Genomic DNA, 27,984 nt, shown 5'->3' on the forward strand with positions numbered 1-27,984 from the left:
AAGGTTAAGTTCACACAGAGGGTGAGACAGATGCTAATCATACCTCCAAGTCAGTTGGAGTATGACCGTTGGCTCTTGATTTGTGGGATAAGCCCCGGGGTGATCTATTTCTTTTATCTTATTTTATGGATATTTTTTGTTGGAATGTTCGTGATGCAGCTTGCACAAAGTTTAAATTTAATATGATGGAGTTAATTCACCTGCATCATATCTTCTTTTTGTCTGTGAGCCTAGGATTGGTGGGAGCAAGGTTCTTAAAGTAATCAAATCCTTAGGGTTTTCTGGTTTTGAGGTGGTGGATCCTATTGGTTTTTCTGGTGGTATGTGGCTTCTCTAGAGCGAAAATAGAATTCGGGTGGAGGTTATTGGTACTTCTGATCAAATTATTTCTACTTGCGTTTCCTGGCATGGTCAACAACCTTGGTTGTTTTCTGATGTTTATGCTAGCCCTTGTTATGCTAAAAGAGAGAAGCTGAATATTTGGATTTTATGGCTAGCTGTTATAAGATGTCTTGGCTCCTGGCTGGTGATTTTAATGAAATGCTCAATGTAGATGATAAGGTTAGAAGATCTCATTTATGCAGAGTTTAAGAAGTGGTTTGATGACAATAGTATGGTTGATTTAGGCTATTCAGGGCCTAAATTTACTTGGAGTAATAAAAGAATCTTTGAAAGACTGGATATAGTTGTGTGTAATACTCAATGAAGGCAATCTTTTGCTGATGCCTTTGTTTAGCATCTTCCAAGAACCAAGTATGATCATTGCCTCATTAACATTTGTCTCAAATCTCGAATGGTTTCCTGTCATAACAGTAGACTTTTTAGATTTGAGGCCATGTGGTAGAAGCATAAGCAATTTCAAAATTTTGTGATTCCAAAGTGGGAACAAGGGGTTGGGTCGGCTTTGCATAAATCATGAGGGTTGGTGGAACCTTCTTAAGCAGTGGAATTTGACTGTTTTTGGTCATTTAAAGCAAAGAAAAGTGAAGCTTCTAGCTCGACTTAATGGTATTCAGAGGGTGTTGTATCACATGCCTATTAGATCTCTCAATTAGTTGGAGGAATCTCTTGTTGTGGAGTATAATGATGTTTTGGAGCAAAATGCCTTATTTTGGCAACATAAGTCAAGGGTAAAATGGCTTCAAGAAGGTGACCGTAATACTAAGTTCTTTCACCTAACCACCATTGTTAGAAGAAGAAGAAATAGAATTGAAAAGCTAAAAAATGATAATGATATGTGGGTAAGAGGAGGCTGAGGGTTTAAAAGAGCTTGCTGTGAATTATTTTCTTGGCCTCTTCTCTATGACTCCTAGGGATCACAGTGGCCTTTCCATGCCTAATCTGTTTCCCAGTATCAATGATGTTGATTTGAATGGTTTGGTGGCTCGTGTTGAATATCAGTGAAGTCAAGAAAAGTCTCTTCAATATAGGTGGTCTCTAAGCCTCTAGAGTGGATGAGTTTCCTGCCTGTTTCTACCAAAATCAGTGGAATATGTGTGGTAATGATATTTACGATCTAGTTGTCCAAGCTTTCAGGGAGCGTCACATTGTCAAAGGTTTGAATGCTACTTTGATCACTTTGGTTCCTAAATTAGCTAACCCAGTTTCTATGATGCATTTTCGCCCTATTAGCCTATGTTGCACTCTTTATAGAGTTATTTCTAAAGTGATTGTTGCTAGGTTGAGGCCCATTTTGCCTAAGCTAATTAGTCCTTATCATGTGTGTTTTGTTCCTGATAGGCATATTACAGATAATATTCTAATTGCTCAAGAGATTATGTTTAAATTTTGGAGTATTAAGGGGAAAAAAAGGTTTATGGCTTGGAAGATTGATTTATCTAAAGCTTATGATCGATTGAGTTGGAACTTTATCGAGGTTGTTTCTTCATGAAGTAGGTCTGCCTGCTAGCTTGATTCAGTTGATCATGGAAGTGTGTTTCTTCTATCACCTATCAAGTTTGTGTTAATGGGGAGCTCACCTCGACTTTTACTCCTAGCAATGGTATTAGACAGGGTGATCCACTCTAACCTTATCTTTTTGTACTATGCATTGAAAAGCTCTCTCAGCTCATTGTGGAGGATGTGGGGAAGCATATATGGAAACCTGTGAAAGCTTCTCAAGCTGGGCCTGCTGTTTCCCATTTATTTTTTGCCAATGATTTGATTCTTTTTGTTGAAGCTAGTTCTCACCAAGCAAGAATAATGAAGCAGTGCTTAGACCTTTTTTGTAAAGCATCTGGTCAGATTGTCAACTTTGAAAAGTATGCCATATATTAATATTAGCAAAGAGGTGGCTGCTAATATTAGTTGTATCTGTAGTTCACGTCTCACTACGAACCTAGGCAAATACTTAGGGATGCCTCTATTACACTCTAGGGTGACTAAGGTCACTTATAGCAGTCTTGTGGACAAAGTGCATGCTAGGCTGGCTTCTTGGAAAAGTAAGATTCTCTCTGCTGCTGGACAGGCAACTCTTATTCAAGCTGTCATTTTAGCTATAGTGTGTATGCTATGCAAACATCTAAACTTCCTATAAGCATTTGTGAGGATTTGGATAAAATGAATCACAATTTCTTTTGGGGAGGCAGTGAGAAGAAGCATAAGATTCACTTGTGTTAGTGGGATCCTGTGTGTAAAACTAAAAGTAAGGGAGTTTGGGTTTGAAGAAAACTCATGATATGAATCAAGCTGTCCTAGCTAAAGTTGGCTGGAGATTATTGAGGAAGGATGAGGGGTTGTGAGCCCAAATTTTTGAAAAGAAATATATTAAGAGCCATTCCTTTTGTGAGCCTAATATGGTCCCAAAACAAAATTGTTCTTCTACTTGGGAGGGGACTATATTTGGTACTCAGCTGCTTGACAAAGGGTTAATTTGGAGGCTCGGGAAAGGTGATAAGGTTAAGTTTTGGAGAGATAAATGGATCAGTGATGTGCCTCTGATGTAGATAATGGATCTTGCTCCTGATCTCAATTTGAACTCCCTTGTTTCTGATTTTTTTGTGAATGGTTGGTGGGATGTGGAGAAGTTGAGGAGTGTTCTTCCAGAGGAATGGGTCCAAAAAGTTACTGGTTGTTCAGCTGATTTTCAGGGCGTTTTTGGAGGATTGTCATATCTAGAAACCTACTTCTAATGGGTTATTCTCTATCAAGTCTGCTTACAGCTTGCTTTTTCAGGGGGCAAATTGGCTAAATCCTTGGTGGAGAGTTCTATGGAAGCTTCGAATCCCTCCTAAACTCCAAATTTTCTTTTGGTTGGTTTTTCAGGAGAAAATTCTCTCCAATGAGCAGTGAGTTCGAAGGCATCTTATTGGGAATTGTGCCTGCGATTACTGTAAGTGGCCTATTGGATCTACTTTGAATATCTTAAGAGATTGTTCTAGAGCTAGAAAGGTCTGGGATCTCTTTATGAATTCTACGCAAGCTTTGCCTTTTTTCCAAACCGATTTTCTTCTTTGGTTGTTAAGCAATTTGTGTTCTAAGGCTCACTTTGCTTAGATTCCATGGAGAATTATGTTTGTTTTTGTATGTTGTATATTTGGAAATGGAGAAATGACTTTATTTTTAAAGATGAAACTGATTTGCCTTTTAACCCCAGAGATTTGATTTTTACTACTGCAAAGGATTGGTTTCAGGCCATTGTTGGTATTAATAGTGGAACTAATAAGGTGCAAGTGTTGTTGGCTTGGGTCCCTCCTGAAATTGGTGTGGTCAAGTTAAATATAGATAGGTCTCGCAGGGTCAGTACTGGTGCCATTGGTGCTAAAGGGGTCCTAAGAGATCATTTAGGTCAATGGATTGGAGGCTTTGCTGTCAATTTAGGCGAGGGAGAAGTGCTTGAAGCTAAGTTGTGGGGTCTGTTTTTTTAGGTTGAATTTGGCTGTTGAGAAAAAAGTAGTTGATATTGTTATTGAGATGGATTCTGATCTGCTGTGCTTCTTATTGAGTAAGGTTTTGAATGCTTGTCACCTAATCGGGTTGGTATTGTAAAAGGCTTATGAATCTGTTTGAAGGATCAAGCTTCAACATATCTATAGAGAGAGGAATGATGTAGCTGATGGGTTGGCTACTTGGAGTCCCAATCTGGACCTGGACTGTTACTACTTGGTTGTTTATTGCTTAATGATTCTTTGGGAGCTTATTTGTTAAGGCTCGCCTATTTTGTAGATTAGATCATCTCTACAAAAAATCACTAGTATCATTTGTGTGTTATTGTAGTTGATTTTGTTTTGAAACGGGTTTCTAATTTTTATAAAGATGATCCCCATTTTTTCTTCAAATAAAATTATATATATATATATATATATATATATTACTATGGCTAGGCTTTCTTTGCCGCGTCACTTTTTCTCCTGGCCGATAAAAGAAGAGTCGCCTTAGACTTGTAAAAGAATTAAAAGAGTCTCAGCCGCTCATTTTCTCCTTTTCCAATTGGGACTTTCCCATTATTCCTATTATTTCCATTAATTTCCTATTGTCCCTCTATTTCCCAATTATTCTCTACAAATATATTTCCCTTATTTATGGAGGATTCCTTTGGCCTATAAATACAAAGCTTTAACCTAAGAGCCAAACCATCTTGATACCATATACTTTTTCACCATATTTCAAGACACCGACAAAAATATCAAAGAGAGTGCCAAGAGTTTGTTGATGCGGTGCTTTTGAAGCTTACGAAGGTGTTGCTGTGGAGAATCAAGAGATCAAATTCATCGGCCAAATCAGTTTTATGACAATAATTTCCTTGTTTATCTTTTCTTTTTTCATGAACTAATTTTCCTTGTTAGGTCTACGATGTAGCTTAACCATGAATACTTAATTTTTATAGTTATATTAATTTCTTATTACTATTCCATGTTGAGTATTTGTTATTGTTCTTAATGCTTTAAATATCTAGCTAATATTTAATTGATGATCCAAATGGAGACCGAGAGAAGATGTTTGATGTTTGCTTCTCATAACAAATATCATGTCTTGAACAAGTGCCCCGAGAGGGACTAACATGACACATGTAGTTTTCTTTTAGGTTCTCATAGAACTTAATGGGTTCTTAATTTTCTAAATTCGTTGCTCGAGAGAGAATGAATTGTTAATTGAGAATATTTTTTATTGAGCCTTGAGAGGGGATATTGAATGAATTAGGAGAAACCAACTGTCAACATGGGTAGTAATTAGGGTTATTTGGCTACAAGAATTAAGTGGAATTGGTTATGGTGAAATTAGGTGCTCTGGTGTCTTATCAACTTGATTTTTCACCGTTAAATTGCTATTTTTCATATTTGTTTTAATTTAGTTTAATAAATCAATCACTCTCATTAATCAATTGTTCAAATAAACTTATGATGGGATGTTGTTTTAAGGGTTTTGTGGTTGAGGTTTAGGTTGGTTTGTTTCATATAAGTTATTTGACTCTTTTGTTTAGTCAATAGCATGGGTGGTACTCTTTCCTACCCTGGAATTTTATTTCTCTATGACGGTTTTATTTCTCTATAAGTTGTTTAACATGCTAGTTCTTACCATGTAATGTTCCTTTCGGTTTAATGAAATACCATCTTTTCTATAAATAAAAAATAATAATAAACTTCTGAATTAATCATAATTGGTACTTAAAAGGAAATTACAATTTTCGTAAGAACGACACTTTACTTATCTCTATATTATTTGGTGGGTTGTACGTTTACAATAATTTCACGAGTAATGCTACACTTACCACATTTTATCCCACATTTCTATACCATATGATATGGTATATCCATACAATATGTCACATCAATTAAATGAATGAAGTGTATTTTAATAAATAAAATTAGAAAACAGAAACTAGTATTTTATATGATGTGGTATGTATACATCAACTGTCACATCATGTGGTATGAAATTATGGTACGAAAATATGATAAGATTAGTATTATTCTAATTTCACACCACCTCTATAGTAAAAACCTTAAAACTGAGTTAATGAGGGACAAAATGGTCTTTTGATAGAAACATCACTTCCATTTGATGCGCGGCTTCCGACCATCCGAGAGTCAAAAGTTAGCGAGCCGTTCGGCGACCGTAGCGCGGTCGTCACCAAAGCCCATGCATTTCAATTTACAAGATCCATTGTTTATTTTTGCATTATTTTATTTTGTATTTTAATTATTTATTTACAGTCTTTTTACAGCTTCAGCTTGCTTTTTCTTCACGCATTTTTATCACCATCCCGATACAATTATTATTTTATAAAATTAAAAAAAATTATTCATGACAGCACCTACCATGCACATATATAAATGCAAAAAACAGAAATTAAATATTAAAGAAAAGTGCAAGAATGGAGACATACGCACACACCCCTCCTTTGCTTTCACAAGCAAACATCCCTCACACTCTCTCACCCTACGTTTGTTTTCGTAAGCCACTTGTGCTGGATTTCATAATTCTGTATTTTTTTGGTTGGTTAATAAAAAAACAGGTTTTGCCCCCTTCCCTATAAATCAGATCAAAGAGAGAGCTCATGGCAAGTGCCGAGTGAAGTGGATAAACATAAATAGGGGGTGAGTTTCTAGCTCGTACTTACGAGTAGTTCAACGTATAATATGTATTGATTATTACTTAATTAATGGTACCTTGTGTAGAAAACCAAAACGGTGTGGCTGAACACGGAAAGCGTTATATGAAGTGTGACCGTGACATCTCAATGTGGGTGTTACTTTTTCACATAAATTATAATACGTAGTGAAAACTACATATTGAATTTATACCTTTATATGTAATAATATTAATGAATATACACACGTACGCGAAGGTCACTATATTAGCATGTCACACCCATTAACCACTTGTCGTTTTTATTCAATTTTAGACAATGCTAGATAACCGAAACTTTTATTTATTTTGATTATTGTTGAAATTAAGACTTTTATACTCAATCATGGATAATGATTAATTTTGAACTATAAAGTTTGGTTTCATAAGGACCAACAATAAAGATTATATATATATATATATTACCTAAAGGGAGCCCAATTTTCAACTTATGAATTTTATAGGACCTGCCTTGAAAGATAGATCTCGCCTAGCTAATTGCATAGCCAAGTCCACCTAAATTCTAATTTCTCCAACTATTTGATATTCAATAATATGGTTAGTAATAGTAAGTATATAGTACACATATATGTACATCAATTTTATTGATGAAGTATTCACCACGTGCCCTTAAATAGGATACTATTTCAATGTGACAATCACACCGTCATGTAGTGTTATTACTTCATTCACATGTTAACACATGTATTTCTTGTCATCCATCTATTTTTTAACATGTAAATTTACATTACACGATGGGATGACAGTAACACTCAAAAGTTTCTCCATTAAATAGCTTTGAGAAAACAATGGAAAGCACTCTCCAAGTTGAACCCGGTTCCAGACACCTAACAGAATTGATCACTCCCGACATTTGTGCTTCTCACTCCTCTCTCTCTCTCTCTCTCTCTCTCTCTCTCTTCCTAACTCCTCTATTTAACACCCCACACTCCAAGTTTTACACCATCCTCTTTTCAAAACCCACCAAACACCAAGCCCCTTCTCATCAGTTTCCTCAATGAATTCCTTTCTCTCCCTAACAAAATAAATCCCACCAAAAAGACAGAACCCTTTTCACTTCCAAAGCTAGCTAGCTCGCTCTCTCTCTCTCTCTCTCTCTCTCTCAAAAGTATCAAAGTATATTAGAGACACAAAACATAAAATCATTACAGTGTGAAGAGATAGCCTAAAACCATGAATGCTTTTGAACCGCAGAGACAAGACTCCCTGAAAAGGAGGTGGCAGGAGAGGAGGCAGCAACTTGGTGGTGGTGGTGGTGCAATTACTCCACCTTCTTCTCATTTGATCAGAAACCCTAACGGTGCTAGTCTCCACAGCTTCCCGGCACTTCTTGATGATGATCTGGTTTCCACGATGGTCCCTCCGGTTACCGTCGTCCTTGAAGGCCGTTCTATCTGCCAGCGCATTAGTCTCCAGAAGCATGCAAGTTACCAAAGTCTTGCGAAGGACCTACGCCAAATGTTCGTGGATGGTAGCGATGTGGGGGCTGTTAATGACAAGGACCTTGATCTTTCAAATGCTGTTCCTGGTCATGTGATTGCTTATGAAGACATGGAAAATGATCTCCTTCTTGCCGGTGACCTTAATTGGAAGTGAGTTCTAAATACTCTCTCTTTCTTTTGCCTTTAATTTGACAAATTCATAAATGATACAAAGTTTTAAGGTCATGATACGAGAGTAATTTTCTTCTATTTAACATATTATGTAGTTAGACTGTGAATTTAAATCACACATTTCGACAATAATTTACTTTAATCGATGATTCGATTATTAACATCCTATTTGTGTTGCTCTTAATTTGATTCTCTCTGATGATCTATTCATGTGCGCGTGTGGTTGTTATAGGGATTTTGTACGCGTTGCCAAGAGAATTCGGATACTACCATCCAAGGGAAATTCAAGGAGGGGAAGAAGCGGTGCATAGCTAGCGTATGCTGGAATTTGGCATTTTGCAGATGGTGTTGGCAAGAAAGTCAAGGAAGTTATATACAAGTCATAAACGAGAAACTTGTGTCTCTTGGAAACATGGATTTTAATGTCATATATAGCTAGCTGCTTCTTGGAATCATATGTACTTTTCCCAATGAAATGCAAAGCATGCTCACTTATTTCCTTATAATTTTATGAATAAAAAACCTTTTTCTCATATAGATTGTCTCACATCCTTGAATTTTCTACCTTGTTCCATCCGGCTATGTGTTTTGTGTTCACTTTAATTTCCCCAGCATGAAGCTAGGAACACACCGACATAGCTAGTTTGATAGAAAGCTAGCTTCAAGGAGAAGCTAGGTTCGATCTATTCTAGGTACATTACCAGCATGGCACAAAATTGGCTAACTAGTTAGAGATTCATAATACACAAGCATGTTCCTCAATGGGATTTTAATTAAGGCCCGTGCTCGTTTGATAATCATTTCAGTTTTTAATTTTTAATTTTCATTTTTAAGAAATTGAAAACAGAAAACTTGTTTGGTAACCAATTTTAGTTTTTTTCAAAAAATTGAAAACTAAAGTTTTTTGGTAACTCTTTTCAATTTTCAGTTTTGTGTGGAACTTATTAGACAGATTTTTTTTTTTTTTTTGGGGTCAAATTGTGAATTTGATATCATAGAATGAAAGTACATGTTTCAAAGTGTTTGTAGTTTTTTTTTTGTTTTTTTTATTTTTTATTTTTTATAAATGTGATTTGTTTGGAGTTAGGGTGATTTTTTGTGGTGAATTTTGGATCTACAGGTCCCGAGGCTTGGACTAGGTTCGCAGTCAAACTCAACAATCGGGCAGACAGGTCCAAGTTGGAAGGTCCCAAATACCGAGTTTCAATAACTGGAGTGCAGTGCATGTGTAGTGATGTAAAATTAGTGAATCATAAAGGATTGCAAAATAATGAAAATAAAAACTGAAAAGACTTTCAAGTTGTTTAAAAAAATTAAGAGTGATGTTGAAAACTAGATTTCACTTTTTTGAAAACTTCAAACAAAATCTGTTACCAAATATGTTCTTAGTTTTTCAGTTTTCAAAAAAAGTGAAAATGAAAATGAAATGGTTATCAAAGAACCCCTAGGGCCCGTTTGATAACCATTTCAATTATAGTTTTTAGTTTTCATTTTTTGTGCTAGAGTATAGAGAAAATGAGAGTGAGAATGGAAGTGAGGATGAGAGGGAGTAACAAAAGTGAAAACAAAATCTTGAAAGTGAAAATAATTTGAAATAGATTTCAGTTTTTAGTTTTTGTTTTCACTTTTGTTACTCCTCCTTCCCATAGTCTCCTCTCATCTCCCCTCTCAATCCCCTCTCCACTCTCATTCTCACTTGCATTCTCCCTCTTTTTCCTTTATATTCTAGTACAAAAAATGAAAAATGAAAACTAAAAACTAAAATTGAAATATGGTTATGAAACGGCCCTAAGTAATCTCTTTTGCAAAAACCCTTGCCACAAAGAAAAATGTTCTTTCTCTGAGCCCCAAAGGAAAAGACCAAGGAGGAAGAAGAAGCGCCTATGCTTTCCCTTCTCTACCGTCCGCTTCTTTACCTTGTTTTGAGTTGGTGAATAACAAGTCCCCTTATTAAATAGCAAGCCCTTGCGTGGTTATTTAGTGCCATCCATGCTCAGATCTCAATGGCATTGGAGGCATCTAGGGTTTTCAAAATGTAATAACGTAATTTGTTTGTGAGGTTAAATAAAACTTTCTTTGTGGTAGATATATAATTGAATATCAATTTCTTCAGAAACATATATACCTTCTGGATATGTACGTTCATAAGAAGCTAGCTGTATAAAACTTGCATAGCCTTATCCTTAATTTGTCTTAAAATCTAAATTAAACTATAATGAAATAAATTACATCGTTAATTAGTTTTTATTTGTTATTGATTCTGGGAAGACCGGAAAAACTTTAAGCTTACAGTATGATATTTATGCTTAATATAGTCATTGGAAAAAAAAAAAAAGGTAATATAGTTATAAGATATTTAACAAGCAATCTCTCAATGGGTGTCTAGTTTTTTGTCTGAAGATGTCTCAAATTTGAATTCCCTTAAACCCTCAATTCGATTAAAAAAAATTAAAATATGTAGTTAATTGGTGGATTATATTGATTGATATAATTGAAAAATTAAACAGACTTTGTTCTAAATTCCTATGCAAACCAAACATGTGAAATGAAATAAAATAGTATTTCATGGTTATTTTCCAAGCATTACCAAACATGAAAAAAAAATCTTTCATTTCTTATTCTTTAGGAAAGACATGAGAAATCTTTGTCGCGAACCAAACAGAACTTTAGGTGCAGGGTTTGATTATGCCTTAGATTGGACATTTCCTTTTGGGTGGACCCAACACACAGAAAAATTCATGTTGTAATTAGTATCTAGCTAGATTGAACCTCGCTAATTAAATAACGTAACATAAATTGTAGGCAAACAGTAAAGTAGTTAGAAGTAGCCTTTCCACATTGTACTCTATTTAAATTTGTCAGTTGTCTGGTCCTTAATAATACCAATATACAGTATAATTAGCTCTTTATTCTATAAATGATCTTAAATTCTCAATCAAATCCAACAAGTGGCATCATCGACATCAATGGTGTCTTTGGTGGGGAACAAAATTAAACAATTGAAAATGCGAAGGAAGAAAAGTTTGAATCAAATAGGGGCATTGTGTTGTAATAAGAAAAACAAACCAAAAGGGATGGTGGTTTCATATTCTCTATTTAAATTCATTCACAGCACTAACACTCAAAGTAGTGGTGGCAATTTTCGATATTGACCCGATACACGATTCAAAATCCACACATAAAATTAGCGATTTAATCTGCATGATTAAATTTGTAGGTTATTTTTGGGTCAACCAGCCATGACTCGTTTAATAAACGGCTGAATTTCAGGTCAACCCGCTAAAATACATATATAATCCGTTTATTAAACGGGTTGTGTCAACCTGTGAAATACACATAACTCATTTATTTAGTTCTTCTTCATTTTCTTCATTTTTTTTAATTTCTCTTCCTCAATCATCATACATAGAGAGGCAAAATATAATCCCTATTTTTTTATATATAAAAATTAAAAAAATTGCAAAGTGCAATTACTTGATTAAATTATCCAAATTCAAGTTATTGACTCTTTTTTTTTTTATGACCTTGTGAATTTGAGATGTGCGCCTGTTTGTTTGTTTGTTTTTATTCCTTCTTTTTATTTGTTTTTACTTATTCCCAATACTCAATTAACCAAGTGATTCTTGTAAGTCTTTTGGGCCATGCACACATGTGGGAGAATATAAACTAGATGTATGTCATCAATTCAAGTCAATTTATTACAAGGTTTAGAAAAAAATTATTATTTGATTATGATAAGAATTCTTTTTTTGTTAAATTATGATAAGAAATCAAATATAGCAATCCTAATAATTTGTTAAAGATGTTATTAACTAGCTAACATGTTTAAAAACCTGTTTAACATGATTCGAACTAGACACGACACGTTTATTAAATGGGTCGGGTTTGAGTTGAGCATTTTTGACACGACACGATTTATTGCCAACCCTAACTCAGAGCGTGACTTGGCTAACTAAACTAGACAGATTGGTTCACTTGTTTATTTGTTTTGTATTATTATTATTATTTTTATTTTGTAAATTAAAGGGAGGGTTCAAACTTGAGACATCTTTCAAAATTGAGAAGAAAAATACAACCATATTGAAGAAAATCAAATTTTATGACGATTCAATTGTTTGAGAGAATGAGATAGATTAAATTAATGATTAACTATTTAAAACCTCACCAAATTACTTTTCCAGCATTATCAAACATGGAAAAAAATATATTCTATTTTTCATTCTTTGGAAAAGACATGAGAAATTTTTTTACAAATTTATAAATAAACTCAATCATAGACATGTATTTATAAAAAAACACAAGCACTATTTAAACATAGAAACACACCCAAAATCAACCCCAAAGTCAACTTTTTGGGTGTGTTTATAAATAGGTTTTGAGTGTGTGTAATGATGGGTTTTTGGTGTGTTTATAAAGTGTTTTGGGTGTTGGGTTTTTTTATAATTTCAACCTCCATTTTGGGTGTTTTAGTGAAACTCCCAAATTTTTTCTCATCAAATCTTTTTCGCAAATGAAACGGAGCTTTAGGGTGTAGTTTTTTGGGTTTCGCAAAGAATGTGGTACCAACGATCGAACCCTGGACCACTAGGAGTTAGTGCAAGTGCACTTAACCACAAGGGCAGTTAGGGTGTAGGGTTTGCTTATGACTTAGATTGGACATTTCTTTTTTGGTGGCCCCAACACACAGAAAAAATCATGTTGTAATTAGTATATAGCTAGATTGAACCTCGCTAATTAAATAAAGTAACATCAATTGTAGGCAAACAGTAAAGTAGGTAGAAGTAGCCTTTCCATATTGTACTCTATTTAAATTTGTCGGTTGTCTGGTCCTTAATACCATTATACAGTATAATTAGCACTTCATTCTATAAATGATCTTAAATTCTCAATCAAATCCAACAAGTGGCGTCATCGACATCAATGGTGTCTTTGGTTGGGAACAAAATTAAACAATTGAAAACGCGAAGGATGAAACGTTTGTATCAAATAGGGGCATTGTGCTGTAATAAGAAAAACGAACCAAAAGGGCTGCTGGTTTCATATTATGTATTTAAAATCATTCACATGCATTAACACTCATAGTAGTGGTGGCAATTTCCAATATTGATCCGATACATGATTTGAAACTCATACAGAAAATTAGCAATTTAATCCGCATGATTAAAATTTTGGGTTATTTTTGAGTCAACTAGCCAATCTGTTTAATAAACGGCTGAATTTCAGGTCAATCCGCTAAAATACATGCCGTTTATTGAACGGGTCACGTCAACCTATGAAATACACATAACTCATTTATTTAGTTCTTCTTCATTTTCTTCATTTTTTTAATTTCTCTTCCTCAATCATCATACATACTGAGAGGCAAAATATAATCACTATTTTTTTATCTAAAAATTTAAAAAATTGCAAAGTGCAATTACTTGATTAAATTATCCAAATTCAAGTTTTTTTTACTTGTTTTTATTTTTATTTTTATGACCTTGTGAATTTGAGATGTGGGTCTTTGTGGCTCATTTGGTACACCGTATTAGACTATGGATAAAAGTAAATAGTTCATGTTAGGTCTTTTGTGTCAACTTGTATTATTTAATTACCTTACTATTTAAACGGGTTGGGCTTTTAATACTCTCCTTACCTAATTAATTAATACGACCCACACACCCTGGTTTAGATAACATACGCTTAATTATACAGCTAGGGAAAAAGAACACACACGCTCACGTAAAAAATCCTACGATGCTATTTTCATCTTCTTCTCCCTGGGGTTCTTCTCCGCTATTTTCTCCAAGGTTATTCTTTTCACTCTTCTCTAGGTATCCATCTCTCTCTCTCTCTTTTCATCTTCTCTTTCTTTATAGATTTCCTCTTTTATATAATTTTTGTGAAAATTAGGTTATGAGTTTTTCCTTTTTGACATTTTTTCTTGTTGTATTGGAACAATACGTGCTACTGTGTATCCAACTCAATAATTAAATAATCAAATTATCATCATGTAGCTGTGTATCCAACTCAATACATGTTGCTGAGTTTTTCTTGCCTTAAAATATATATATATATATATATATATGAGATACTACAATTATGATAATGGGCTATATGAAAAAAAAAAAAAAATCTTGGCAAAAACAATTGAAAAACAAATCTTGTCATATGAATCTTATCAAAAAAATTTCGCGTAATTTGAATTTCAATTTCCTCTTAAATTATCAAAGAATTTTTGTAAAAAAATAGTATGTTCCAATGTAATTCAGAATAGCACCAAACACAGTATAACTTAATTAGATTATTTATCCAGAACATCACCAAACGCCTTATAATATTATGGATAAATAGTCAGATACTTTCTGATTAATACTATCCGACATAAATTAATCAAGATACAGTTCGACGTACCAAACGAGCCCTTATTGTTTTTTTATTCCTTCTTTTTCTTTATTTATACTTGTTCTCAATACTCAATTATCCAAGTGATTCTTGTAAGTTGTATGGGCCATGATGATGCACACATCTGGGAGAATATAAACTAGATGCATGTCATCAATTCAAGTCAATTTATTGCAAGGCTTTAGAAAAAAAAAAATTATTATTTGATTATGATAAAAAAAAAATTGTTAAATTAAGATAAGAAATCAAATATAGCAATCCTAATAATTTGTTAAACATGTTACTAACCAGCTATCATGTTTAAAATCTTGTTTAACATGACTCGAACTAGACATGACACATTTATTAAATGGGTCGGGTTTGAGTTCAACATTCTTGACACGTTTATGATCCTGACACAACACGATCCATTGCTAGTCCTAACTCAGAGCGTGACTTGGTTGACTAAACTAGAGAGATTGATTCACTTGCTTATTTTGTTTTGTATTATTATTATTATTATTATTATTATTATTATATAAATTGAAGGGAGGATTCAAACTTGAGAAGAAAAATACTACCATATTGAAGAAATTCAAATTTTATGATGGTTCAATTGTTTGAGAGAATGAGATAGATGAAATTAAGGGTTAACTACTTAAAACCCCTCCAAATTTTAGGAGTCATTTCAAATTCATACTAATGGACGTTAGTTTGACTAACGGATGTACATTTGTTATTTTTATTTTTTGGCTCAAAGACTAGCGAATGTACTTGGGTGTAGAGTTTTCGTGAATTTGTGAGTTAGTGGAGTATCCAATTTAAAATGACCTCCAAAGTTTATGTAGTCAACCCTAAAATTAATCACTGGATATCATTTTTGCTAAATCCAAAGGCATTATGTTGTCTACAAATACGGTGCTCATCTAATTCAGCATCAAATCCATTCAAGGATTGTACACCAGTCAGTGACTCAGTGGTAGTAGCAACCACCATGCATGTAGGCATTTAAATGTGTGGCCCATCCTAGGTCCTAAAAGCCTTAATTTTAATCTTGTCAATTTAAATGCTCAACTACCAACTTAATCTAAAATCAGTGAAAAACCATATAAAAGAAATCATGAATCATGGTTGTCAATCTTTTCTGGATTAAAAAAAGAAAAAGAAAAAATGATGCTTGATGGGGGCTGACATGTAAAGCGAACTATTTCAACCAACTTCCACAATGGCAACACTAGCCTCTTCAATGGAGTCCATGTGCAGGGTTCTATTTTTTTAGTACAAACGATTCGGGGAGGGGAGTTTACACAAATATTCTTTCCATAGGGGTTCTATTTTTATCAAGCAAATTTAAGATGAACAAATATCCCACTTAATATACTCCCAAATTTAGCCTATCATTTTCAACAATCCTCTTGATCAATCCTGACCATCTATCATGTTCAATCACGCCTCAACTTAATGATCTTGTTGTTGCAACAACTTCCCCATACACATAATATGTCTAAAGCTAAACATTCACTTCTATGATATAAGAGAAAAGCCCACTTAATCCTCTACCGAAGTTACATTGTTAAGTGACAATTGCATTCACAACCTCTGAATTTCCTTTCAGCGAATTGGCCTTAATTTACAACTTACCTAAAGTAGTACAAAAGGTTTGCAGAATATCAACATTTTATTTCAGCAATTCAACTCCTAACCAAGATGCTGCGAAGCGTTCTACGAAATAATTTCTGACCAAATGCTGTTGATGCAGGTGTACTTATGTATCATCTGTCAAAAGCTCTAACATGTAAAGCTACTCATAAGAAACATCAAGGATTTTTAAACAGAAAATTCAATAATCACTGTTCGAAGTGGCTGACCAGTTTTAGAATAACGTAAGAATGATATTCTGGCAAAAACCATCAAGGTGTGCCTTCAATTCTAATCAATAAAAGTTGCTTGTTTCCCACGTATTGCAGCATAAATATGCCACAAAGCATAGTTTAGCTCCTGGATTTTCAAACGGAGGAAGACCCCAATCATTTGGATTTAAATCCAACAGGGATTTCAGAACTTGGTCTGCAATATCATAAAAAGAGCTGTCCAGCCTTGGATCTGGAACCATGACAACCGACCTGCACAGAGTGTGATTACAATATTAGCAACCCAACTCAAAATGTTCAATTGAATCAAAAAGTCGGTGTTTTGTAGATGTTATAAATATAATCTTGGCATGCAGATACCGTAGACAGTTCAATGTTGCAGCACAAAAGCAGAGAACAAATATTCAAAACAACATAAAGGTCAGACGACCTCTATTGGAGGTCATTAAGTTGGGATGCCACCAAGAACAAGCCATAAAAATCATTAGATTCTAATGAAGAGGTGACTCAAGGTAGGGCACTAGTAGAGAAGGCAAATTACCTATTTGGTGCAGGGGTCTTTCCGGTTCAATTGGGAACAAGCAACAAATGCATATTTTGAATTTTGTTTGCAAGCAGAACTTCTCTATATTAAAGCATTCATTTCAGTACTACAGATTCATTATGTTCTTCCATTTCTGAATGCATATTACCCATCTATTACGGATTCAAATGGTTAAGAATCAAAAACTCATTTCCGTGCCAAAGGAAAGAAGGCCTCATTCAAAGACGTTAGGAAACGTTTCTAGCCCTTCCATTAGTGGTTAAGCCTACAAGACTGCAATCCAATTCTGCCTATGGCTCAAGTTCTCTGGTTTCATGGCAATATGATCAGTGGCTGGGGCACAAGCATGTAGGCTGAACCGCCCTTTGGTTTGAAAGAGTGGCATAATCAGATCTTCAGGCTAAACTCTAGACATGTACTACTATATTTCACATTTAGTTTATAAACTTCATTGTCCTTCTTTAACGATTGTATTCAATCATTCTAATATTGAGGTCAAAATTAACATGACATATAATGTTTAGTTTTCTCCCAAGTAGGCGAGTCCACTTTGCAATACTTCAAAACAAATCCCCCACTGTCTCGCTAAAAAATTCTTTATATATTCAATGTTCTATTCTATAAAAGATAAACATGCATCACATCCTTTAATTTGTGAAATTATTAATGCCTAGATAATTACAGACAGATAAGCATGTCACCGACTGTTTACCAAGCATTTAGCCAATAGGTGTCCTTTTGATGTCTGGCAACCAACCACACCAGCAAATGTACACAGGTCTATAGCAAAAATATCATTGATTTAACAACTTGTTTTTAATTTTTGTACTGACATTATCAATCAACCTTCAACATCTGAATCAAATTTGGAGATTTTTCCAAAATTTGGCAAATATGAGTGAATTATTATGATAGGTAAACTGCCGTTTTGCCCTCTGATTTTACCCAAGTATCAAATTGGGGCATAAAACTTTTCTTTTTCAGCCAATTTGAATTACTAACTTTTTTAAATCACCAATTTGAGGTCAACCGTCAGATTTTGTAAGCTCCATCCAATTTGCTTCAAAAGAGATGTCATGTACTGGGCATGTGAGTCACTTTTTAATGGCAATTTAGTCAGTTTATGGTAAAATAATAATTCCAAATTTGAAAAGGAAAAAGAAAAAAAGAAAAACGGCCCAGCTCCTCCATCACCCATTTTCCCCGCAGCTCATGCTGCAACTCCTTCCTTTTGTACTACTACTCAATAGCCTGGCCAACAACATCTACAAGCCCTCTTCCAGATCCCATTGAATCCAGAAATTTCATAGAGGAATAGCATGAGCTGTGGAAGCCTTTCTTCCCCAAATATCAGCCTTCCCTGACCATAAATTACTCCATCCGATATCTCCTCTGAGTTCTCTCTCATCCCTCTTTGTATCCAAAGATCAAACACATTGCAAGAAACATCAACACTAGCAACAGAAAAAACAGCAGTGCAGCCATCATCTGATTCTCGTTTTGACCACCACCCCATGATCCTAAACACAGTACAATTTCCCTCTTTGATTTTGTTTGTAACTACAAAAGTACTGAATTTTGGGAGAATCCCACCTGAAAATTTCGTTATTTAATCCATATTTTTGTGATTTATACTTTTTGTTTCCCATTTCAGAAAGAACAAACTTAAGAAAGTTTGCCAAGTACCAGCTAAGAATCTGTCTTCAGTCTTCGGACATATGGGCATTGCAAAAAATTATTTTATGTTAGTCAGTGAATTTGGTTTATTGTTTTGTTTTTCCTATTATTTCTTTGTTTCGGGGAGGGAAGAGGGGAGGGGCGAGCTGCATGGTCATGGGAAGAGCGGTGAACTGTGAGGTTGGGGTGGTTTTTCCCCCTTTTATTTGTTTGTTTTCTAAAATTTAAAATTTAAAATATTGTTTTATCTCATAAAATGTCAAAATTGTCCGAAAAAAGTGCATCATGTGCATTTTTGGGGGGAAATTTGGATGGAATCCTAAAAGTCGATGGTAAACCCCACATTCACCTATTTAAAAAGTTTGTAACACAAATTGGCTGAAAAAATAAGAAGTTTAGACCCCGATTTGACACTTGGTAAAATTGACAGTTTACCCTATATGATATGATAACTGAAATTTTACACAAGAAAAAAAATTCAAATTATAGCACTTACATCCCAGCATTTTTAGCTGCAAGAACTCCAGCGGGTGCATCTTCAAACACCATAATTTTCTTTGGATCAATTGGGGCACCCTGTTTACACGAATCTTGTCATCAGTCACTTTTACATAATCACTCCTGATGTTGACTGAAAATACTAATGAGTAAAGGAGCAATAATAGCACAGCCCATGCTGAATAGATATTCCCATAACTATCATAACCTAATGTCATAACCATCTTGTTGCTGTGACAATCAAATCATGCTGAATATTTTGATATCCTAATTTTGTTTGTGTATGAGTTGTGTAAACAAGTGCACATTAATACATTGGTTGTGTGTTTATTCATAGGGGCTATACAATTGATTAACGAAAACCCCATTAGTGACTAGTCATTTTGGGACGCCATGCTATGTGTCGAGCATTTCAGGGGTCAGAAAACTAATATAACAAAGGAACACATCTGAGATGGTTATACCTCAAATCTTTTGGCTGCTGCAAGGAATATATCCGGCGAGGGCTTCCCTTGTTTAACTTCTGGATCATCACCAAGGACAACATGATGCATCAATGAAAAAAGTTCACCATGGCGTTGTGTTTTCAATTCAAAGTGCCGCTTATGAGAACTGCAAGATATATTTATAAACAAGTGATGCTTGTGCCAGTCTTTGTGATTTTCTCAGTATAAATTATGACGACTCAAAAAGGTTGAAAGGCTTGAAGTTAATGAACATGCAACAAACAAACTGCTCTAGATCTGCATTTGGTAAAACTGGTTATAAGTACAAAACGAAAACATAAATAAGGGAACTATACCCTGTTGCTAAGGCAAACGGTATTCCTTTCTCATGAAGATGCCTGATCAAGCGGCTAGCCCCTACAATTTAGCATAGAAAAAGATAAATTAAAACTAGCAGAACCGTGCTGTATACTAATGATATTCGGTATGTGCAAATAGAAAGCTAAACTGGGGACGATTAAGTTTAAAATGGGTATTTGATAGAACATAAGGAGTACAAATAGAAGTCGAATAGAAGCAGGCATGTGCATGCAAATATCTGCGCTTCACAGTACTCAAACAATGGTACCTGGCATAAGCTCGCTTGTCGGAAACATACTCTGCAGCTGTGCCTCTCTTTCAACTAGAAAGTCCTCAGCAGTAAGGGTGTCACTAATTCCAGTCTCTTCAACAAAGACCCGAGCAGCTTCTATTGCTTTCTTCCCCATCATTTTGGCTTTCAGAGACCAATCAAAAGTTTTATTATACCTAGCCAGTATAATTTCCTGGACTTCAGTATAGAACTTCTCTGTGTCTGAATCAGCAAAAATCATATCAGATCAGCAGTTTCATTCCTAGAATCTGGGCATAAACCATAATCCTCCAACTTAACAACCAAGCTATTTGATAACTCATTAATAAAAAAACAACATGAAAAAATGCTGTGTCATTAATTATTAGCAACCACAGAACAAAAATTCCTGAGCTAAAATAGTTGCAAATGTTCGAAGCTCCAGCAACATATTTGTTCAACTTCAACCAATACAGTTTCTATGGCCAAGCTCAGCAGAGTATGCAAGAGCAGAAAGAACAAAAAACTACAACAGTCCGTACTTAAAACAACAACAAAAAGAGATACAATACTAAAATTGGTCCACTGAATTATCAAAAACAAAAACCAAGTGAAAATCTGAAAACCATTAGCAATAACTTGTCATGTGGTAGTGTAACATGCGTGGCAAGAGCCCAACTACAGAGAAACGAAGACGATACACAAACAGACTGTAAAGAGAGACAATGCACGGAAAGTGTTTGACAAAATTACCGAGTAAGAGGCCGTCCATATCGAAGATGACATGAGTGATTGGTCCTCTGATCGAGACAGCTTGAGATGGATTTGCCATTGCAAAACGGAGTCTTGAAATTTCTGGGCTTGTGCGCAAAAATGGATAGTTTTTGGAGGAAGATGAAGAAGAATGCACAAAGGAACGTGGTGGAGGAGCAATAGGACTTGGGAAAGCTAGTCGTTGGCAAAGTCTTAACATACATAGAGTTGGGAAGCGGATCCAACTTCCAAAGCATCCATATGGGCCGGACCGGGTAGTCGTTTTATCCTCTGCCACAAATTCCCCTGGTAAAGGCAGTTAAAAAGTTGATAAGCAATTAGGTATCTCCAAGTTTCAAGCACGTGATATTAATCCACGTGTTATAATGTGAGTAAACAATGAGTTTATATAATCAGTTTGCATTTGAAAATACACGTGTTATACCATGAATGAATGAATATGATCTCACCAAAAAATTACTAGCAAAGTTTTATCAAAATTGTCATTTGCGCCAAATGGAGGTTTTACGTGTTATTCTATTTAGTAATAACACATCAAACACTAACTTGACTCACACATGGAGATGATGTTGACAACATAGTAGAGAACAGAAGAGAGATCTTCTCCTTGAAGACTAGCCTTATAAGAGTAATTCTAGATGGGGTGAATTTTTGTAAAGCTTGAGTGTCAGCTCTAGGAGGGAGCTCTCTATTTATAAGCATCTCTTTAGGAGTATTGCCCATCAAGAAACTCTTAGAGATAACTCTAATGCGATAGACTTAATCCAGTCTCAATCCTTATAGAACTAGAAACCTCTAAGCCTTTGTATTTAACTTAAACACTTAGGCCTCGTTTGTTACACATGACTGTCTTGGCATGAACTATGCTTAGGGATTGTCTTGGTTCGGTCTAAGTTGGATAACATTTATCCTACATTTGGTGTATGCTTGGACTAGGATTAGATTATTTTATTTTCCAATATATATATAAGGAGTTTCAGTTGAGGGATCCCTCAAATAAGCTTATTTGAGGGACATTCTTGTAGAGCCCACTATGTATTGTATTTCAGTAATTCAACACGTCTATTTTGTAGATATTCATTCAAAGATCATCTCCACAAAAAATCATTTGAATTCGATAGCATTTGATCACTCAATTGAAATATTGAAATTTTAGTACTTTCTTGAAGTACTGTGTTCATTGATTTTGTATGACACAATTGGATGTTGAAACGATTTCCTAATTTGTCTAATTTTTTGCAAAGGATGATCTATGAATGTAGACTTAAAAATAGACGGTTTGGATTGTTGAAAAAAAATTCTTATGTGCCGCACATATATATATATATAGAGCTTCCGTTGAGAGACACCCTTATAAGCCCCACTCAGCATTGTATTTCACTAATCCAAATTGTCTATTTTGTAGATATTCATTCAAAGATAATATCTACAAAATCATTTGAATCTAATATCATTTGACCATTCAATGTAATTATTGAAATTTAAGTACTTTCTTGAAGCACCAAGTTTATTGATTTTTTTGGTATCAATTAGAAGCCTTAATGATTTTCAATTTGTCTTATTTTTTGCAAGAATTATCTATGAATGAAGACTTGAAAACTAGACAATTTGGATCATTGAATTTATTTATTTATTTATTTATTTGTAGGTTACTCTAAATGGTGTCCCTTAAATAAAATTATATGAGGGATCCCTTAATGAAATGGGATTGTATACATATATACATTTATTTTGAGAACCTTTCCTATTGAGAGGGGCGAACCCAGGACCTTGCCCATCAAGAAACTCCAAGAGATAACTCTAATACGATAGACTTAATCCAATCTAAATCCTTATAGAACTAGGAACCTCTAAACCCTTGTATTTAATTTAAACACTTAGTAATAGGATGTTATCCGAGATTAGTCTTGAGTTCGTGATAAACAATGAGTCTTAGCAATCCCACATTGATTAGAAGGTCAATTTAGTAGGTTTAAGACAATAAACATCTTACATTGCGTAGTCTATATTTATGTTACCCCTCTAAACTTAGAGCATACTTGAGACAACTTCTAAAAGGGCTAAAAACGCTTTCTAACAGTAAAAAGCATTTATGATAGAATCCAGCAAACAAACTCATAAGTGCTTTTAGGTAACAAAAGCGCTTTTATGGAGAATATCACTTCTTTGATTTTTAATAGAAATTTCGGCATTATTCTAATCGAACCACTTCTTTAAAAAAAAGGTGCTTCATACAAAAGTAATCCCAATCGGGCTCTTAGTAAATTGGATTGTCTTCAATGTGGGCTTGACCTTCCAGCCAAGTATTTGGGCTTATAATGATCTCTATACATCTATAAAGCAAACCGCCAGTATGGATAAGTTTTCGAATAAGCTAAAATTGCCCTCTCATTGAAGAAATTTTTTAAAACACAATTAATTCATTTTAAGGGGACACATACATAAAACAATAGCCAATTAAAATATAAATACTTCAAAAAGATTATGAGAATAAGAAACTATGTCCAACAAAAATTCTCTGTATATAAGACAAAAAAAAAAAAAAAGATGCATTGTGGGTAGGTGCATCTGCTCACTCTTCTATGCAAGAAACTTTAATTTTGAAACACCAAAACTAAGGGTTATTTTATGTTGACTAGAGCCCGATGGATGGACATGGATCTATTTTATGTTGGCTTGGGCCTAATTCAAACCTCATGCATGCATACCTTTTTTCCTTTTTGAATGGTATAAGATACCCCATGATATCATTCAAGATGTTCTCTTAAATAATAATTGTAACCGAGTCATCTTTTATCTGACCATGGTTTTTTTTTCTTTCTAAAATTTAGTAAAGTTCTACTCGTACCATTAGGTTCTTCCAGAAGACTTGAGCGATTGTAGCTCTCATGATTCAATTATCCAACCAATAATAATTATCTAGGCACTGATTGATATTTTAACTTCTTAAAATCTCAATTGATGAGATAGTATTTCATTTGTTTATCTTTCACGCCCGCTGTGAATCTCACACAACAAATAAGAATTGTCATGTATATATGACACGTCAGCTGATATTAAGTTATAAATTTGTGTATTAAGAGGAGACTATTCAACTTTGAGTTAGCATGAATGTTAAACTAAGAATTTCTCCTTTGTTATTGGTTCATTATCATTTCTGTTGTTGACCTACATACAAAACCCTATCAGGGATATTGGATGGGTTATGACCCATTGACTTGATCAAGTAAATTTTTTATAGCAATCTTGATCAAGGAGTTGAAGCCGAAATCTTTATAACTGAATTAGCATTCATATATATAGGTTAATATATGAATAAGTCTCTTTCGAAATACCTGCCCCTTATATTACCATGAATTATTTTCTTCGTTTGGGTGTATAGATTATATTATCGTGCCGGAATTCCTCATTGAACGACATTTTCCACATTATCCACAATACCTCTTACGTCCCTTTTGCTTGAGCCATAATTAAAGAATAATCCAAGTCGTGGTTCCAAATGTTAGTATTTAAAATACCAATCCTTGTCCATCACACAAAAATTCTTTGTTGAGTATCCAGAAACAATGCTAATAAAGCTTATTTCTTTTTTCTTTTTGTTCGGTTGCAGACATGGGCTTAGCCAACTTGGTTAGAGCGGATGTCTTCCCACTCTACACTCGAGTTCGAATCCCTCTCTCCGTGGTTTAGATTAGTTTACAGTATTTTTATATTATAAATTATTTAAAAGATGCACATTCTTAAAGTCTATCACCACCTGCCCCCGACCTCATAAAATAATAAAAGTAGCAAGAAAAGGAGCATGCATGTATCCCCCAGACTTAGCAGCAATAAAGAAAGGATAATATGTATGATCATTTTGAATCTCATTTATTTCTAACAAATAAAAGTAAATAAGGAGTTGAAAATTTTCAAAATGGTAACATGGATTTGCATGTATGATCATGTATAACGCTTCCAATATTTGATTTGGAATGTTTAAATTTAGGTTATGATGGATTCATTCTATTTTGGACTTTGTCTCATATATGCATACAAAATTAGGTAGGTACAGACAGGTGCCTTAGCAAGCATCTCCTCAATCTTGTTTTTTTTGGTTCTGATGACATCTCCCTAACCCTAATTCCATATTCCATCTGTAAAGCTAAAAGACGAACGTTTGAGAGTTATTTTGAAACAAATGAAGGTACAATCTTGAATTAGATAGGGGAGGGGATAGTTACATTTCACCCTACAGGTCATGTTCAAGAGTTGTAGGTGGAGAATGCCCAATGCTTTTAGATATAGGCATATTGATGGCAGTGGCACGAGTGATGACTGAGTCACATTGTGTCCATATATTACCATTTCGTATCCATGTTGAATACTAAATAAACTCTAATTCAACGTAAATATTCAATTAATCATATGATCATATTATTCAACCCTAACCCGATTGTTTACTAATTGTGTCGTGTTAGAGTTAGCTCACAATGTCTTGCCTGCAAACTCGAAAAATTAAGATTAAACTATAGATTTTAACCATATACACTCTTTATAAATAAATAAATAAAAAGGGAAAAGAAAATCGATGTGGTCTTAATATACTAGAAAATAATAACACATGATTCTATAACTCAACGGGAACTCGTAAAATACCATATCAAAAAATGAGAAAAGTTAGTCTTCATTCAATACAAGTTAAATAAGTTTGTTGTGTCAAAATCGTGTTACTTTTATTCTACATTAGTTAACGCGATGTATTATTAATTGTTCATTGTTTTAATTAATTATGTTTGGTTATAAGTTTCAGTTAAGTATGATTAATCTTTATATGTTATACATTTACGTTGAGCCGAGTCCCGTTAGTAGATTGTGTGACAAAATTGTCATCGCAAGCTAATCGGTGATGTTGGTCGTGATGTCCTATAACCTTGTTTGGGGATTTTGTAGCTGCCCAAAAAATGTCATATACAAAAGTGACTTCAACCAATAACCACCACCTATATGACCTAACACAAGTGCGAGGTACCCCAAAACTTCCGCCAACTTTTTTAATGGACGGGAAAGTCAAGTATCTCATTTCCCTTTACTAAGTCTCTCACCATTTGAGGTCTCCCTTCTTTCTTCTGGACTCATCTCTTTTCAGTCACTCTCTCTCACTTTGTTTATTTTATTTATTATTTATAGAGAAATGCCCTTTTCTATCTTTTTTTTTAATCTTTTTATCTTCTCTTCTCTTCTAGAAGACTATAACACTCCAAATATCATGTCGCTTTATAAAAACTTCCAAACAAAAAAAAGTAAAATCTATAATTAATATTCCAAGAAATCATCGACATAACACTCTCTCTCTCTCTCTCTCTCTCTCTCTCTCTCTTAATTGTGCCCTTTTATGTATATATTCCCTTTGGTCTCTTCGAAATATATAGAAGCCATTCTTCAACACACAAACCCATTTTTCTCCAAACGCCTCATACCCTTTTCTTCATTTTCTTCATCAATTCATCAAAAATGGAAGACGACAATTACATTGACCATCCCCATTACCAAGACAAATCAGAAGAAGAAGATGCAGAAGAGGCACTCTCTCTATGCGACCTTCCACTAGACAATACCCATGACCAAGTCCACGAATTCCACGACAGGTCGTCTAACCACCTACAAGCTCGTCGTTCCTCCTCCGATCAGTTATTCGAGTTCTTCAGCGACATCAGCTCCGACAGCTTCATGTGTTCCGCCGAAGACATCATCGTCTGCGGGAAACTCATACCCTTCAAACAACACATGACCGAAGTCCCCAAGGCTCATCCAAACCCTAACGATTCTCACAAGAATAAGCAACCAACTTTTCGAAGGCGGTCTGAGTCGCTTTCCGAGTTACAAAGCTCGGTGACAAGATCGAGCAGCTCAAAAAACCAGATCATGATGAGGAACAGCCGATCATTGGACTATCGAAAGCTTCAACGGCAATCTTCGATGGTGTCGCCGACGCCTGGGGAGATGGAGAGGAATTCCTCGGTGAGGAGCGTTGGAAAATCCGATAAGGTCAAGAGTGGTTATAATAAGCCGAGGTGGTTTTTTCTTATGTTTGGGATTGTGAAGTTTCCGGCGGAGATGGACCTCAGTGACATCAAGAACCGGCAGATTCGGCGAAACCCGTCCACCACAATGTTTCCCCGAGAAGTCGTTGCCGGGAAGTTTCCTGATAATCGGAGCTCCGGCAAGGGCTCTTGGAGACTGCTCAAAGCATTGAGCTGCAAGGACCATGCAAGTGTTGCCGTAACGACGCCGTTTTGTACACAAGTGTGAGTGGCTACTTTTCGTCACGTGCCATGCATGTGCTGTGCTATCATAACTTTGTTCCCTTAACTCATGAATAGGATTATGCGATTGTGAGGTATTATTCTTTTTATCATACAGTGTAACATGTTATATTATCAAATTGTCAATTTAAATTACATCTTTAAACAAAATTTTATCTTATTAACTATTAAAGATTGACAGTTTGATAATATAATATGTTCTATCGGTTGTATGATAATAGAATATTTTCACTACAATCAACATGGGGTTTGGCTTGATCAAGGTTTCAATATGATAATGATTTTGATTTGCATGAGAGGGGCAAAATGGTCTCCGGAGGTTCTGGGTTTGCTTGGACGTGGGGATAAATCACTATAATAATGGTTTATGACGTTCCGTAGAAGCAAGGACTAAGTACAGGAGCAAAGCCACGGTTGACGATGGTGCCCTCTCACTCTAGTAGTAATTGAGGATGAAGAAGGTTTTGTTTGTTAGGTGGCCGGTGCGCCCACAGAAATGAAATGAATGAATGAAAATCACGAGAGCCCCGATTACGACATTAAATTCTCATGTTTATTTATTTATTTTTTTGGTTGTAATATTGTTTTATTTATTTTATTAATTTGGTGTGAATATTTTTATGTGAGGCTCATAAATATCAGTTTGGGAAATTATTTTTATCGATTTGATTGATATTATATTTGTGATTTGTGGA

The 27,984-nt window shown here is 34.8% G+C and overlaps 3 protein-coding genes across 3 annotated transcripts; 2 read left to right on the top strand and 1 right to left on the bottom strand.

Moving 5' to 3' along the window:
• Window positions 1-7,498: 7,498 nt before the first annotated feature.
• On the top strand, window positions 7,499-8,734 carry IAA33 (indole-3-acetic acid inducible 33). The gene is made up of 2 exons (XM_008225475.2): window positions 7,499-8,180; window positions 8,434-8,734. Exons 1-2 carry the CDS (start codon window positions 7,762-7,764, stop codon window positions 8,510-8,512), a joined length of 498 nt encoding a protein of 165 aa, XP_008223697.2. The 5' UTR covers window positions 7,499-7,761; the 3' UTR covers window positions 8,513-8,734.
• Window positions 8,735-16,096: 7,362 nt separating this feature from the next.
• On the bottom strand, window positions 16,097-21,219 carry GS1 (Haloacid dehalogenase-like hydrolase (HAD) superfamily protein). Its single transcript, XM_008225476.2, has 6 exons — window positions 20,964-21,219; window positions 20,229-20,453; window positions 19,957-20,017; window positions 19,619-19,766; window positions 19,153-19,232; window positions 16,097-16,687 (listed from the first exon to the last, which is right to left on the bottom strand). The coding sequence occupies exons 1-6, from the start codon at window positions 21,181-21,183 to the stop codon at window positions 16,498-16,500; spliced, it is 924 nt and encodes a 307-aa protein (XP_008223698.2). The 5' UTR covers window positions 21,184-21,219; the 3' UTR covers window positions 16,097-16,497.
• Window positions 21,220-26,333: 5,114 nt separating this feature from the next.
• On the top strand, window positions 26,334-27,949 carry LOC103323479 (uncharacterized). The gene has a single exon (XM_008225477.3). It carries the CDS (start codon window positions 26,478-26,480, stop codon window positions 27,273-27,275), a length of 798 nt encoding a protein of 265 aa, XP_008223699.2. The 5' UTR covers window positions 26,334-26,477; the 3' UTR covers window positions 27,276-27,949.
• The last annotated feature ends 35 nt before the right edge of the window (window positions 27,950-27,984 follow it).

The sequence above is a fragment of the Prunus mume genome, linkage group LG2, assembly GCF_029339155.1.
Source record: "Prunus mume cultivar Tortuosa linkage group LG2, ASM2933915v1, whole genome shotgun sequence".
Taxonomy (NCBI): domain Eukaryota; kingdom Viridiplantae; phylum Streptophyta; class Magnoliopsida; order Rosales; family Rosaceae; genus Prunus; species Prunus mume.

What these genes read in the sequence shown, in the direction of transcription:
- IAA33 (XM_008225475.2), top strand. Translation starts at nt 7,762, where the DNA reads ATGAATGCTTTTGAACCGCAGAGACAAGACTCCCTGAAAAGGAGGTGG. An exon ending in GCCGGTGACCTTAATTGGAA is followed by an intron (nt 8,181 to 8,433) that starts GTGAGTTCTAAA and finishes TGGTTGTTATAG; the next exon opens with GGATTTTGTACGCGTTGCCA.
- GS1 (XM_008225476.2), bottom strand. Translation starts at nt 21,183, where the DNA reads ATGTTAAGACTTTGCCAACGACTAGCTTTCCCAAGTCCTATTGCTCCT. An exon ending in GACAAGCGAGCTTATGCCAG is followed by an intron (nt 20,018 to 20,228) that starts GTACCATTGTTT and finishes GCTAAATTGTAG; the next exon opens with GGGCTAGCCGCTTGATCAGG. An exon ending in GCAGCTAAAAATGCTGGGAT is followed by an intron (nt 16,688 to 19,152) that starts GTAAGTGCTATA and finishes CACTCTGTGCAG; the next exon opens with GTCGGTTGTCATGGTTCCAG.
- LOC103323479 (XM_008225477.3), top strand. Translation starts at nt 26,478, where the DNA reads ATGGAAGACGACAATTACATTGACCATCCCCATTACCAAGACAAATCA.